The sequence below is a fragment of the Nicotiana tabacum genome, chromosome 17 (genome assembly GCF_000715075.1).
Source record: "Nicotiana tabacum cultivar K326 chromosome 17, ASM71507v2, whole genome shotgun sequence".
NCBI lineage: Eukaryota > Viridiplantae > Streptophyta > Magnoliopsida > Solanales > Solanaceae > Nicotiana > Nicotiana tabacum.
This window is the reverse complement of record NC_134096.1, coordinates 152,097,822-152,113,266: the sequence shown is the minus strand read 5'-3', so window position 1 is coordinate 152,113,266 and position 15,445 is coordinate 152,097,822. Positions and strand designations below refer to the sequence as shown.

Here is a 15,445-nt window from a genome sequence, read left to right as displayed (position 1 = left end):
TATTAAAAGTTAAATTTCTTGATATGTGTGAAAATAGTCTAAAAAAAAAATCACTTAAAAGCCCTTCAACGTGTCAAACTTTGGGACGGCAGAAAGGGTAACAGAAATAATGATAATGTTAGTTCGGCTTCATAAGATAACCGGCTTCCCCACTCAATGCAGTTTGACCAGAAAAAAGTAAATTAGAGAAAAAGAATACTACAAAAAAGACACTTTTTATGCAAATTCATGCTACGCGACAGTAAACACATGTTACTCAAAAATCAGCGGCTATTCAATGCCACAGGAATACAGGATATTCAAAACGCCTCACAAGATTTGGACAAACACGAATTCAAAAGTCATAATCACCATGTATTGCGGGAAAATATTTTTCCACTAGCAAAATCTTCACCCATAAACTAAATATACATAAAACAATAAGAGTACTCTCGTACTAAACAATTTATTTTTGTGTTTAGGGTATCTAACCACAATAAAAATAAACTAAATTTAAATATAGATTGGTACATTTTAAAAAATTCCATAGTTAATTTTCTCTGAAAACGGACTAAAAATGACAAAAAGTGTCAAACAGGCAGAAGTAGTAATATTAAATGCTAGCCGCCTTTAATAAATGAAACACGGCGTTTCGGAGAGGAAAACCGATAGTGATACATACTAGTAGTAGCAATAAGAAGACCACAAGCGCGTTGCCCTATTAACACGATTACGATTCCGTGTGGTTTTTGGCACTACTCAATAATTTTGCATATTCGTAAGCCACAAATTTCTTCAGCAGCACTCCAAAGTATCAACCAATTACAATAAAGCAATAAAAACCAATCAAGAGGAGATAGAACAAATAAGTGAAATGGAATGCGCGTGACTCATCTATAGTAAAAGTCACAAGTACAAAATCGAAAGTAAGAAATTTAATTTTTTAAGTATTATTCTTTCCTTTTTTGAATTATAGTAATGAAATTGGATTTTAACAGACAATTTCTGCAAATATATTCCTAATAGTCCAATATTATAGAAGATTTTGCTGCTTCCGAATTTCTCGAGAACTAACTACAGTTAGAGTTGATTGACAGCAAAAACGCACAATAGAAATCTGTCAAACAAGAGCAACAGAAGCAGGCAGAGTATCTACAAAGTTCCGAAATCGGTTCCAATTAAAAACCTACCGTTGATTTATAATCTGAAAAGTCAAGTCCTACTCATCATCTTCTTAAACTCCTCGAAGTTAACACATCCATCGCCGTCAACGTCGACGGAACTGATCATACGCCGGCAATCCTTGAGCGAGCACTTCTCTCCTAGGCTTTTCATTACAGAATGCAACTCAGCCGCCGTGATCTTGCCGTTTTTGTCCTTATCGTACAAGTCAAAAGCCTCCCGAAGCTCTTTGCTATCATCACCGTCCGTTCCTCCTCCAGGACAGTGAAAAGCCGCGAACTCTTTCAAGTCAATAAAACCATCGCCATCAGTGTCAACTTCCAACATTATTCGCTTTACTTCATCCGGCGATGTTGTACTGCCGAGGGCATTCAGTATCGCGCCAAGCTCCGACAGAGAGATTTTTCCGTCGCCATTGGCGTCGAACTTCCGGAACACCTTCGCGACTTCGTCCATCTCCGCCGCTGAAACTGCCGGCTCTTTGGAATCGCTCGGAGTTTTGGCCATTGCGGAGTAGGAAAGTGGAGGGCGAAGAGATTTTTTCAGTTGCGAGTTAGTTGCTGGGAATATATATGGGAGGATCACGCGGTTTAACGCGCAAGAGTGGGATATAATTGTCTGTCACGCGGAATTTCGCGTGAAGTCCAGGCCGCTTTTAGTTGGTGAGCCAGGATCCAGTACGAACGCTCCCATGCTTCCTAACAATAAATGGAGGACTTCCAAATGGAGTAGTAAATTTCAAGTCTTTTTTTTTTTAATTCCTAATTTAAGAGAAAAACTAAAAATATGAAGTTGAAATGTGTGTTACTTTTGTTGTCGGAAGAATGCCAAATGTTGAAAACTAATTTAAAGTTGGAGTAAAAAATTTAAATTATTTAATTTAATATTTGTTAGTTTATTTAATTTATGTCTAAATAAAATTTATAAAATAATATACGATCAAAATATAGTTTGCACTATTATAAACATGAGCATTATTATTACTTATTTTCTTGTATGGAGAACATTGATATCATATTATTGATTTTTTTTGGAATTCTGAGTAATTTATTTTTTGGGTATTTGTATCCTACATCACATAAAGCAAATAACTATCCATAAATGAAAATAAAACATTTATTTTCGAATCGATACAACTTTCGTTTAAGAAAATGACCGCATATAAATTAAACAATTACGTTTTTGTTCATATATAGCTATGGCTCAGTTCTATGTTGGCTAGGATTCAATATATGAATTTTGTAATCAGTCAAGTCTATGTCGTGCCAAACTTATTGGACTAACTAGTGAATAAGCGCGATTAATAAAAGACTTAAATAATTTTTTCAATATATGTATATTAAAATTATATTAGTCATAAAATCTAAATGTATTAGAGTTCAAGTTCTAATCAATTTTATATTAACTGATTTTATATTTTTTCTTATTGGGGTTTTATTGTGAGATAGTTGATCCTTTTTCTTAATAACCTAAACGTATATACGTGATGCTATTACCTATTTCTCATCTTTTACCTTTCCTTTTTTTTTTTTATAATCTTTTCTTCTTATTTTCTTCCTTACTTTCCTAACCATTTATTTTTCAGAAAAAATTGTCAAATATGAAACTCAAATATAAATTACATAAAATAGTCCAAAAAAGTTGACATACTGATATTGTCGAGTCTCAACATGTTTAATCTAGCATGAAAACATTAAAAAATCCTACATTGTTGCCTCGCTCAACAAAGGCGTACGTAGTGTTATAGTACCGGGTTCATTTGAACCTAATAATTTTAACGCATAGTATAAATTTGGTGTAAAATATTATTGAAATTATAACACATAGTGGGTATGAAATCATAACTTTTAAAATATAATAGATTCATTACTAAGAATCTATAATAGATTTATTACACATGTAATACGTCTCTATCGCTAGTAATATCTAGTACTTCCGAAGTAATGTTCTTTTTTATGCTAAGAAATTTCATATTAGACCCCCAGAAAAAAAAAAAATACACAATGTTAAACAGTTAAAGAATACAAATAAAAATTCAAATGAACAAATAGACTTCTGCTATGAAAATTAAAGCTGATGGATTATTATAAGCAGCGGAAGCAATTTCAGTATCAAAATTACATGTAATCTAGACAACTAATATAAACAGGATTTCACGGGTTACCTCTTGAAGCGTGAACAAAGTTCCTCTATCACGTGAGCCTCCAATTCCACAGCAACTCAATGAAATCTTCATCATCGGCGTGATAAAGATTCACGAACGTTCCACGGTCTTCTACTGTGTTACCTAAATAATATCCGAAAATAGTAATTTCTTGTGGGCGAAATTTTCTAGGAAAAAGGCTAAAACTTTCGGCCACCTTGTTCTACCCCCTCTAGGTGGAAAACATTATGTATTTATAACACAAGTTTTAAGGGTTAAAATCCTTTTCCAAAACCTGTTGAGTTTTCTTTTCCACCAGAAAAAAGATTCCTTTACTTCCTATTATTTAGGCACAACAGAGACCACATAATTTAATTAACAAGGCTTCCAATTATGGAATTAATTTATAATTTTCGAAATTAATATCCACCATAATTAATTACGAATTATTCCACTAAAAATTCGTAATTGCACTCCTTATTCAATTTCGAAATTCATCCATTAAATCTTATTTAACTCTCCATGTTAAGTTTCAGATACTAATCAATTAAATTAAATTACTGGCAATTTAATTTATTGATTATTTCATTTAGACTTTCGCTTAACTTATTTCATGTGTCGGATACAAAATTCACCGGTCGGGTTTACACATGAAAACTTATTAGCCTTCATAAAGGTGTATCATCAATCTCTAAACCGAGACATGGATTCCATCAACTGACTATTACTTCGCCAATGTACATTATTATTATCCAATTTACCAGGCATATTGACACACGAAAGAATTTCGCCTTTTAATAAATCAAAATAATAATAATATACACAGCTAATAATAATTATATCAAGATTAAAAGTATAAGTACATTTAATTGCTAGAGAGTTTATTTTATTAAGTCAGTATAAAATACGTGTCTCTACTTGGTCCGTTTAATACATACAAAATGTATTAGCACAAGAAGTTGGAATTAAACTATTACTATAATCAAGATAAATTATATTTAATCTTGTGCTACAATCATTCCTGATGGTTTGTCCAATTCCATCATTAGATTGTGAACTCAAACTTTATACTTATAAGAACCGATAGTTTAATCTTCCATGTAAAAGCTAAACTCTATACACTAAATTATCTACTATATAGGCAAATGACACAAACTAATATATGATCTATTTAAAACTTTATTAAAACTGAATAAATAATTATTTTATAATAAATATTATATCTAAACCAAACTCATGATTAATAGTATATATCCCAACAATCTCTCACGAACTTTTAACCATAACAATTATTAGAATATAATATATCCAAATGCATTGGTGAGCAGTATATGCTCCAACAAAAGCCTCACCCGTATTGGCTTTGACGAATTGCCTCATGTCCAAGCTATGTGGATTGGTTTAAAATGAAAGTGGAAAAAGTGATAAGATTGTGAATAATAAAAAAAAAATAATGACATTGGTTAATATAACGAATAAACTTTGACTGAAGAATTTTTTGAGGGAACTGCTATTGGTGGAAAAAAGATAGAGAAGTTGAGGAGGAGAAATTTTATTACCATACATTTTTCGTTTTTTCCTTACCGTACCCCCCGCTTTCTTTCCTTATTTTTCTTTTTCTTCTTTTCTTTCTCCCCGGTTTCTGTTCCTTTCTCTCCTTTATCTTTTTTTCTTTGTGCAAATTGGCGCTCCGCTCCTCTTTCCATTTGATTGACCAAAGTACTCCATTCTTCCAGATTTTCTGTAAATTTACAGACTTATTTTCTTTGTCTTGCTATACATTGTTCTTACATTTTAAAATGGTCACCAAACTTTTTATATAAATTCAATGAAGAAACTGTAATAGAATATGTTTTATTTTTCAACAGCACTAACAACATGTGCCATCAAAGAGACCAATAATTTAATATTTATTTATAAAAGAAAAAACAAGCACATGTAGTAGATGAATAAAATCTCCAAATTCAATATTTTCAATCCCTGCCAAAGCTCTTAGGATTTGACCATGTATACGAGCTAGGAAGGCTTCTTGTTCTCCTTGGTAGATGTGTTTCTCAAGAAATATGTCCATTAACTGAGAATACAAGAAACTGAAAAAGTTATATATGGTGTTCTAAGGTATTATAGAAAGCATCAAATATCAAATACTGTCACATTTCCCATTTAAGGAAACAAAGGTATATTAAAAAAAAAAAATGACATCGCCATATCCAACCTAATGAATCAAAAGAACAATCCATCAATTTAAACAATCAAATCTTTATTTTAGGGAGGGAAAGAGAAAGCCGATATTCAATAGAGCCTTATAGACCTTCCTATTAAACCTTCCCATTACCTACTTTAAATTTTGTTTGAGAGTACACAGTATTCACCGCTGTAAAGCTTTATGAATTGGATTTTATTCATTGTCGAGTGTCTTTTGAAAGTAGCAGTTCTATACTTTTATTAATTGTTGCAATCTTTGTAAATCCTTTAAATTGCAACTGTTGCAGCCGTTTTTAGAAGAACACGACTGGTGAGTTTTTAATTATCATATTAGGAGAACTTAAATAATAAAATAGCAGTTACTTTTATTAATTGTTGCAACCGTTGTGCATCCTTTAAAATTGCAATCGTGCTAATTTACTTAATTAGAAACAAAAGAAAATGGCAAAAATTTGAGAAAAAAGATAAATAAGAATCCTAATCTAAGAGACACTACTAGAAATTCGGCAAAAAACGACCAAGATCGACCAGTCAAAAAATCAGCCAAAAAACCGATCAAAGTTGATCGGTTTTTCAAAATATTTTATTTTTTAATATTTTTTTACAGAACCGACCAACTTTGGTCGGTTTTCTTTGGCGCAAAAATGCGGGAAACTATTTTTGAGTCCCGCGAAATTTATTTTTCAAGAAACCAACCAACTTTGATTGGTTTTTTAATTAAAATAAATAAAAATTAACATTAAAAAAATCGACCAAAATTGGTCGGTTAATTCGGCCGGTTATTTTAAAAAACCGACCAACTTTGGTCGGTAATTTTATTTTTTAATAAAATCGACCAACTTTGGTCGGTTATTTTCGTGCGAAAATACAATTAAAGAGTATAAATCAAATAAAAGACAGTTTTAAAACAAAATGCATCAATGTTCTAGTGGTAGAATAGTATCCTGCCACAGTATAGACCCCAGTTCGATTCCCAGATGGTGAATTTTTTGATTACATAATTAAAATACCGACCAACTTTGGTCAGTTTTTTTTTTGAATTTAATTGACCGACCAACTTCCGACCAACTTTGGTCGGTATGCCTTTTCGACCCCTAAAATACCGTCCACACGTAAATGGTCGCGTTTTGGATGGTTATTGGCCATTACCGACCAACGTGTCACGACCCAACTGGAGGGTCATGACTAGCACCCGGGCCATACTTGCCGAGCACCAACGTACATTTTATCTAACCTTCCTTATTATCTTTAAGGGCCGACAAGATCAATATAAATAGTAGACAAGGATCATGAACATCCAACAATGAAAGATAATGTCATGAACATACATAACATGGGACGACAAGACTGTCAAGAAACTATATATAAGGTACGAGCTATCATGATGCCATGAAAGACTATACAACAAAAATCAGCCGAAAAGGCATTCTAAACCATACATAAGTCGACACCTGTCTATGAGCCTCTAAAAGAACATAAGTGCTACAACATTGCCGGAACAGGGCCCCGACATACCCATAAGGTCTATAACAAAAATGCATACCAAGACCACGGCAAGTCCGGAGAAGGGATCTCGCCAATAACCGCTGAACTGGACAGCCTACTGTGGTGGGGGAGCTACGTCTACCTATCTATCAGGACCTGCAGCACGACATGCAGCGTCCACAAATAAAAAGGACGTCAGTACGAATAAAGTACTGAGTATGTGAGGCAAGAAAGCATAAGTAAGAACAATAATGTAAACATGGATAGAGAATATACAACCTGTGACATCTGGGTACCTCTGAGGGCTACTGACATGAAATACATGATACATACATATATATACATAAACTTTTAAAACATACGCCTTTGTGGGCATCACCATCATCATATCGTACCCGGCCATAATAGGCTCGGTAAAATGTACCCGGCCATCATAGGGCTCGGTAGAATCGTACCCGGCCACGTGGAGCTCGGTAAAACCCAACTGATCAGTGGTTGCACAATAGGTGCCATACCCGGCCAACTATAGCGCGGCTCGGTAGAGTAAAATAGATACATATATATGATGCATGCTGGACTCATTGGAATCACATTTTGAACCTTTCGGAGTGACGTAAGGTCGGTATCCTTCGTACACGTTATTAGGATTAACTCTTCATCAAGAAACTTATAAGAATCAGGAACTACCAACAACATTGATAATATAAGAATAAGAGAAGTAACATCAATACCAATCGTTTCATAAGAAGGGCAGCAATGTAAGTACTGCTAGCTTCTAAGAGTAGAGTATCTTTGGGAGCTCGTTCATTACATTATGTACAATCGGAGTCGTGCAAAAGAATGAAGGGGATAGCCTCACATACCTTGTATATACTGCCCAACCTCAAGCTATGCAAATATCACGACTCCTTAGTCTACAATAAGACAAATGACACTATCATTATCGTTTAAGCGTCGTAACTATTATGTATCGACCACAACCTATTTTACGATGAAACGGACAGCACCTTCCCTATTTATATGACTTCCCACAAGTAAATACAATCACCAAACAGCCCAAACAACATCATTAATAATCATATTGAGCCTCCAAAATAGTCCACCAACCAACAACATTACTACCAAGCTTTTTGATATATATTTCACAAGTTCTAGCTTGAACAACTTAGCTGCAACTTGGATAATCTTAAATATATATAGAATAAGAGGTTCCTTACCTTTAAACATAAAGAATAACTCCAATTTGACCTTAATTTTCCACGAAATATCCCTTCAATTCTGCCACAAGAACAAGGAAGCGAAACTAGCAATTAATTCGGGTTTTTCGGCACTAGAATTACTTTAGAAGACTTGAAATCACCTAGGGTTGATATTAAAAACTTGAAGGTGTATTTACAGGACATAAAACACTTAAAACAACCTCCCACATGAGCTGGAACAACACAAAAATCAGCAACAACAAGAAGAACAAGAAACTTACTAGCGCCACGGGATTCCCGACATTTGATTTGTGTTGTTTGCCCTTTGTTTGGGTCTTGGATCATGAGAGAACCTTGAGAGACTGTTTTTAGGGTTATAAGGTCTGAATATACTGAAAAATAATGACTTAAAACGGGGTTGAGGTATCTTATATATGTCCATATGTCTTAAACTGCCTTTGTGGGCCCCATAGAGAGCAGCTTGGCGCACTCTCGCGAAAACGCGAATATCTCTCTATTCTGAGATCGTATCAACGAACGGTTTAATGCGTTGGAAACTAGACTCATAGATATTCAATTTTATAGGTAGATCACCCCATAATTCCAAGCACATTGGGAGAAAAATACAGTAACATTTGACCTAAAGTTTAAGTAAAATTATAAACCTAAGTTGCGACAACTTTTATCGACTTTTGTTTCATAACTCGCTTGACTTCAAGACTTATGATGCGGATATTATATGATTCAAATACATTAAAACAAGACCTCTTGGGACAGTTAATCACCTCTAGTGTTACCCGAAAATACGGGTTACAACATCCTTGATTCGTTTAACTTCTAATATTTGTTAACCACTCTTATACACCCTTGTATCGTTTAAGACCAATAGGATTAACTTCTTATCATCTCAAAGATAATCTCTTCTTGGATTTACATCGACTAACTTACGACGTGATCTATGGTATGCGAATTTGGGTTGTAACACTCTCTCCCCCTTAGGAACATTCGTCCTCGAATGTAAGGGTTTATGGGGTGTCTAACTCATCGTGGATTCCGACGGAGATTTCCGGCTGAGTTTCCCCCATAAAATGGACACTAGCCAAACTTGCAAGCAGTTAAACCCAACCTATGGCCTTACAAGACTATACAAAGCATTATGGATATGTACATTATCTGCATATCACCATTTTGTATTAAAAAAAGAGTATTCACAAGCTATTGCTTACCTCATAGAGCCGTTTCACCTTATAATGCGTCCTTCTTTCCCCCGGCATCCTCGTTATCTTCACTCTGGAATAGGTAAGGGTATTTAGACTTCATCTCCTCTTCTGCTTCCCATGTCATTTCTTCTATATTCTTGTTCCTCCATAATACTTTCACGGAAGCTACATCCTTTGTTCTCAGCTTGCGGACTTGTCGATCTAATATAGCCACTGGCACTTCATCATATGATAGATCCTTTGTAACTTGTACATCTTTGATAGGGACGACCCGAGAAGGGTCTCTAATACATTTCCTCAACATAGATACATGGAATACTGGGTGGAGAAATTCAAATTCAGATGGCAATTCTAACTCGTAAGCAACCTGTCCAATTCGTCGAAGAATTTTGTACGGCCCAATATACCGCGGACTCAACTTACCCTTCTTCCCAAAACGCATAACACCCTTCATCGGCGAGATCTTCAGGAAAACCCAATCACCAACCTCAAATTCCAGATCACGACGTCGGACGTCGGAATAAGACTTTTGCCTGCTTTGTGCCGTCCTCAGTCGCTCTTGTATCACTTTCACCTTCTCAATGGCTTGGTGAATCAAATCTGGCCCATATAATTCTGTCTCACCGACTTCGAACCATCCAACTGGTGATCTACATCTCCTCCCGTACAGTGCCTCATACGGGGCCATTTTAATACTGGAATGGTAGCTATTATTGTAGGCAAATTCTATAAGTGCCAGATGGTCATCCCAATTCCCTTGAAATCTAGAACACATGCTCGTAGCATATCTTCAAGCGTCTGGATGGTACGTTCAGCCTGTCCGTCAGTCTGCGGATGGAATGCAGTGCTGAGATTTACTTGTGTGCCTAAACCCTTCTGAAAAGACCTCCAAAAGTTAGCCGTAAATTGAGCTCCTCGGTTTGATATAATAGATACCGGCACACCATGAAGCCTAACAATCTCCTTGATATACAACTTCGCATAATCTTCAGCCGTGTAAGTTGTCTTAACTGGCAGAAAATGGGCAGATTTTGTAAGTCGATCAACTATCACCCAGATGGAGTCAAACTTATGATAAGAGCGAGGTAATCCAATAATGAAGTCCATATTAATCACCTCCCATTTCCAGGCCGGAATCTCTATATTCTGAATCAATCCACTAGGTTTTTGATGCTCGATCTTTACTTGTTGACAATTAGGACACTGGGCTACAAATTCTGCAATAGACTTCTTCATGTTATCCCACCAATACTGCTCCTTAACGTCATGATACATCTTTGTCGAGCTAGGATGGATAGAATATCGGGACTGGTGAATCTCAATCATAATCTTCTCTCGCAACCCTGCCACACTAGGTACACATAATCGGCCCTGGTATCTTAGTGTCCCATCTCCTCCGATCTTGAAAGCTGTAATCTTACACTGCTGAATTCCCTCTCTCAATCTTACTAAGGTAGGATCTTCATATTGCCGTGCTTTTACCTCGGCTACCAAAGATGATTCTGCTGTATTCTGTACAGTAACACCTCCGTCATCAGAGTCCAACAATCTGATTCTCATATTGGCCAGCTGGTGAAGCTCTTTGGTCAACTCTTGTCTACCTGCCTCAATATGTATTAAGCTTCCCATTGACTTACGGCTGAGAGCGTCTGCCACAACATTAGCTTTACCGGGATGGTACAATATCTCGACATCGTAGTCTTTCAGTAATTCAAGCCACCTACGCTGCCTCAAATTCAACTCCTTCTGCTTGAAGATGTATTGTAAACTCTTGTGATTCGTGTAGATGTCAACATGGACGCCGTATAAGTAGTGCCGCCATATCTTCAAAGCATATATTACTGTAGCCAATTCCAAATCATGAGTCGGGTAATTCTTTTTATGCTTCTTCAATTGTCTTGATGCATAAGCAATCACCTTCCCACGTTGCATCAATACGCACCCCAAACCTATACCTGAGGCATCACAATATACCACATAACCTTCTGTTCCTTCTGGGAGAGTGAGCACTGGCGCGGATGTCAATTGATTCTTTAGCTCCTGAAAACTATGTTCACAAGCATCAGACCACTGGAACTTGGTAGCTTTCTGTGTTAACTTAGTCAATGGTGCTGATATAGAGGAAAACCCTTCTACAAACCGCCTATAATATCCTGCTAGCCCCAGGAAGCTGCGGACTTCTGACGGTGTTGTAGGTCTCGGCCAATTCTTCACTGCATCGATCTTCTGAGTGTCGACACTAATACCCTCATCAGATATCACATGGCCAAGGAATGCTACTGAGTTCAGCCAGAATTCACATTTAGAGAGCTTAGCATATAACTTATGATCCTGAAGGGTCTGTAATACTATCCGCAAGTGGCCCGCATGTTCCGCCTCCGAACGAGAATACACCAGAATGTCATCAATGAATACGATCACGAACACATCAAGATAGGGCCTGAATACACTATTCATGAGATCCATAAAAGCTGCTGGGGCATTTGTTAGCCCAAACGACATCACCAAGAACTCAAAATGCCCATATCTTGTTCGGAAGGCCGTCTTTGGAATATCCTTCTCCTTAACCCTCACCTGATGATACCCTGAACGCAAGTCAATCTTGGAGAAATACTTGGCACCCTGGAGTTGGTCAAACAGGTCATCAATTCTTGGAAGTGGATACTTGTTCTTTATTGTAAACTTATTCAACTGTCGATAATCGATACACATCCTTAACGACCCATCTTTCTTCCGCACGAACAAGACTGGCGCACCCCAAGGTGAAGTGCTAGGCCTAATGAAACCCTTATCCAGCAAGTCCTTCAACTGTGCCTTCAACTCTCGCAACTCTGCCGGGGCCATCCTGTATGGAGGGATAGAGATCGGTTGAGTGTCAGGCAATGCATCAATGCTAAACTCAATCTCCCTTTCAGGAGGAAGGCCTGGGAGTTCATCTGGGAAAACATCTGGAAATTCATTGACCACGGAGATTAATTGTAGAGTAGGCGGCTTCGCCTCCGCATCCCTAACGCGAACAAGATGATAAATGTAACCTTTTGAGATCATCTTCCTTACCTTAAGATAGGAAATAAACCTACCTTTCGGCGTAGCAATGTTCCCCTTCCATTCAATGGCGGGTTCACAAGGAAACTGAAACCTAACCATTCTTCGTACGACAGTCAACATTTGCATAGCATGAGGCCAACCAGTCCATTCCCATTATCACATCGAAATCAACCATTTCTAACTCAAATAAATTTGCCGAGGTTTGACGACTACAAATCATCACAGTGCAACCTTTATAAACCCTTCTAGCAATCACAGAATCTCCTATCGGAGTGGATACCGCAAGTGGTTTACTTATCAATTCAGGTTCAATGCCAAACTTATTAGCCACAAAGGGTGTAACATATGATAAGGTAGATCATGGATCAATTAGCGCATATACATCATAAGAAAACACAGACAATATACCTGTAACAACATCCGGAGATGACTCGAGATCTTGTCGACCTATTAGAGCATAGGTTCGATTTTGAGCACCACTCGAACTCGGCACTGAACCTCTACCTCTACCACGACCTGTCGACTGTTGAAAACCTTGTGCTGGAGGTCGAACTGATGAGGAAGAACCAGACATAGATCCAGTCGGTTGAGCCATACCACCACCTCCTCTGTTAGGACAATCCCGCATCATATGGCCACACTGTCCGCAAGAATAGCACGCATCGGAACCTCGACGGCACAGTCCAAAGTGGGCCTTGCCGCACTGATCACAACGAGGTGTTGGGGGTCTCGTCTGACTAGTATCTCTATGAAATTGTGAGCATGATGCCCTCGAACTCTGACCTGAACCAGAATAGGTAAATCGATCATACCGAGGCCTCTGAAACTGTGGAGGAGCACTAGCTACAGGTGGCGCCGAACTCCTCGAAGATTGGGGCCTGATACTGCCTCTGAACTCATCAGAATACCCTGCAAATCTTGCCCTCTTATGCTGGCCCCTATCCTGCTCCCTATCTGCCCTTTGCTGGCGCTTACGATCCTCTAGGGTCTGGGCATAAGCCTGAATACGGGAAATATCCATGCCCTCTACCAAGGAGGCTGTTGTGCACTCATTTATCAGATGTGGTCCCAACCCGTTCACGAACAGATGCACCCTATCACTCATCTCTGACACCATATGGGGAGCATACCTTGCTAAAGAATCAAACTGTATACTATACTCTCGTACACTCATATTACCCTGTCGAAGGTTCAAGAACTTATCAGTTCTAGCTCGTCGTATCTCAACTGGCAAGTAGTGACAAAGAAAGGCCTCAGAAAATTCCTTCCACACGGCTGGAGGAGCGTTCGGACCCCTAGATCTCTCCCAACTATCATACCAGAAAATCGCTAAATCCCGTAACCGATAAGAAGCTAACTCTACTACCTCCGTATCACTAGCATGCATAACCCGCAATGTACGATGAATCTGATCAATAAATATTTGTGGGTCCTCCTTGGGGTCTAATCCGGTAAACACTGGAGGGTCTAGATTAATAAAATCACGAACTCTCGCACTAACCGGTTTATCAGCAGCACCGGTATTCTGCCTATGAGCCTGAGCAGCTACCAAGCTAGTCAACAATTGCACCGCACTGCGCATATCATGGTCTGTAGTGCCAGACGGAGGAACTGGATGTACTGGGTGCCTTCTAATATCCTCGGGAGGAGACAGAGAGGTATGAGACGGCATCTCACTCTGAGCCTCACTTTGGCCTGCTCTGGCTGGAGGCACCTGAATGTTACCCTCTCCCACAGCTGTATCAAGCCGTTTACTAATCGCTTGCTTCCTAGTCGATGGCATCGCTGAAAGAAAACAAGGTGAATATTAGATATGAGCACTTACTACTCAACTCTACGCACGATCTAGATTCAGGAAGAAGGTAACAACCCTAGATCTCACGTAGCCTCCTGATTATAAATGTGGCGCGCTACACATCCATAATCAAAACTCTACTAAACACGGCTCATAGACAACCCCTAGGACAGACTTGCTCTAATACCAAGTTTGTCACGACCCAACTGGAGGGTTATGACTAGCACCCGGGCCATACTTGCCGAGCACCAATGTACATTTTATCTAACCTTCCTTATTATCTTTAAGGGCCGACAAGATCAATAAATAGTAGACAAGGATCATGAACATCCAACAATGAAATATAATGTCATGAACATACATAACATGGGACGACAAGACTGTCAAAAAACTATATATAAGGTACGAGCTATCATGATGCCATGAAAGACTATACAACAAAAATCAGCCGAAAAGGCATTCTAAACCATACTTAAGTCGACACCTGTCTATGAGCCTCTAAAAGAACATAAGTGCTATAACATTGCCGGAACAGGGCCCCGACATACCCATAAGGTCTATAACAAAAATGCATACCAAGACCACGGCAAGTCCGGAGAAGGGATCTCGCCAATAACCGCTGAACTGGACAGCCTACTGTGGTGGGGGAGCTACGTCTACCTATCTATCAGGACCTGCAGCACGACATGCAGCGTCCACAAATAAAAAGGACGTCAGTACGAATAAAGTACTGAGTATGTGAGGCAAGAAAGCATAAGTAAGAACAATAATGTAAACATGGATAGAGAATATACAACCTGTGACATCTGGGTACCTCTGAGGGCTACTGACATGAAATACATGATACATACATATATATACATAAACTTTTAAAACATACGCCTTTGTGGGCATCACCATCATCATATCGTACCCGGCCATAATAGGCTCGGTAAAATGTACCCGGCCATCATAGGGCTCGGTAGAATTGTACCCGGCCACGTGGAGCTCGGTAAAACCCAACTGATCAGTGGTTGCACAATAGGTGCCATACCCGGCCAACTATAGCGCGGCTCGGTAGAGTAAAATAGATACATATATATGATGCATGCTGGACTCATTGGAATCACATTTTGAACCTTTCGGAGTGACGTAAGGTCGGTATCCTTCGTACACGTTATTAGGATTAACTCTTCATCAAGAAACTTAT

At 38.2% G+C, this 15,445-nt stretch overlaps 1 protein-coding gene across 1 annotated transcript; it reads right to left on the bottom strand.

The window, feature by feature from the left end:
- Nucleotides 1-993: 993 nt before the first annotated feature.
- On the bottom strand, nt 994-1,716 carry LOC107774495 (putative calcium-binding protein CML18). The gene has a single exon (XM_016594043.2). The coding sequence runs from the start codon at nt 1,666-1,668 to the stop codon at nt 1,192-1,194; it is 477 nt and encodes a 158-aa protein (XP_016449529.1). The 5' UTR covers nt 1,669-1,716; the 3' UTR covers nt 994-1,191.
- Nucleotides 1,717-15,445: the final 13,729 nt, after the last annotated feature.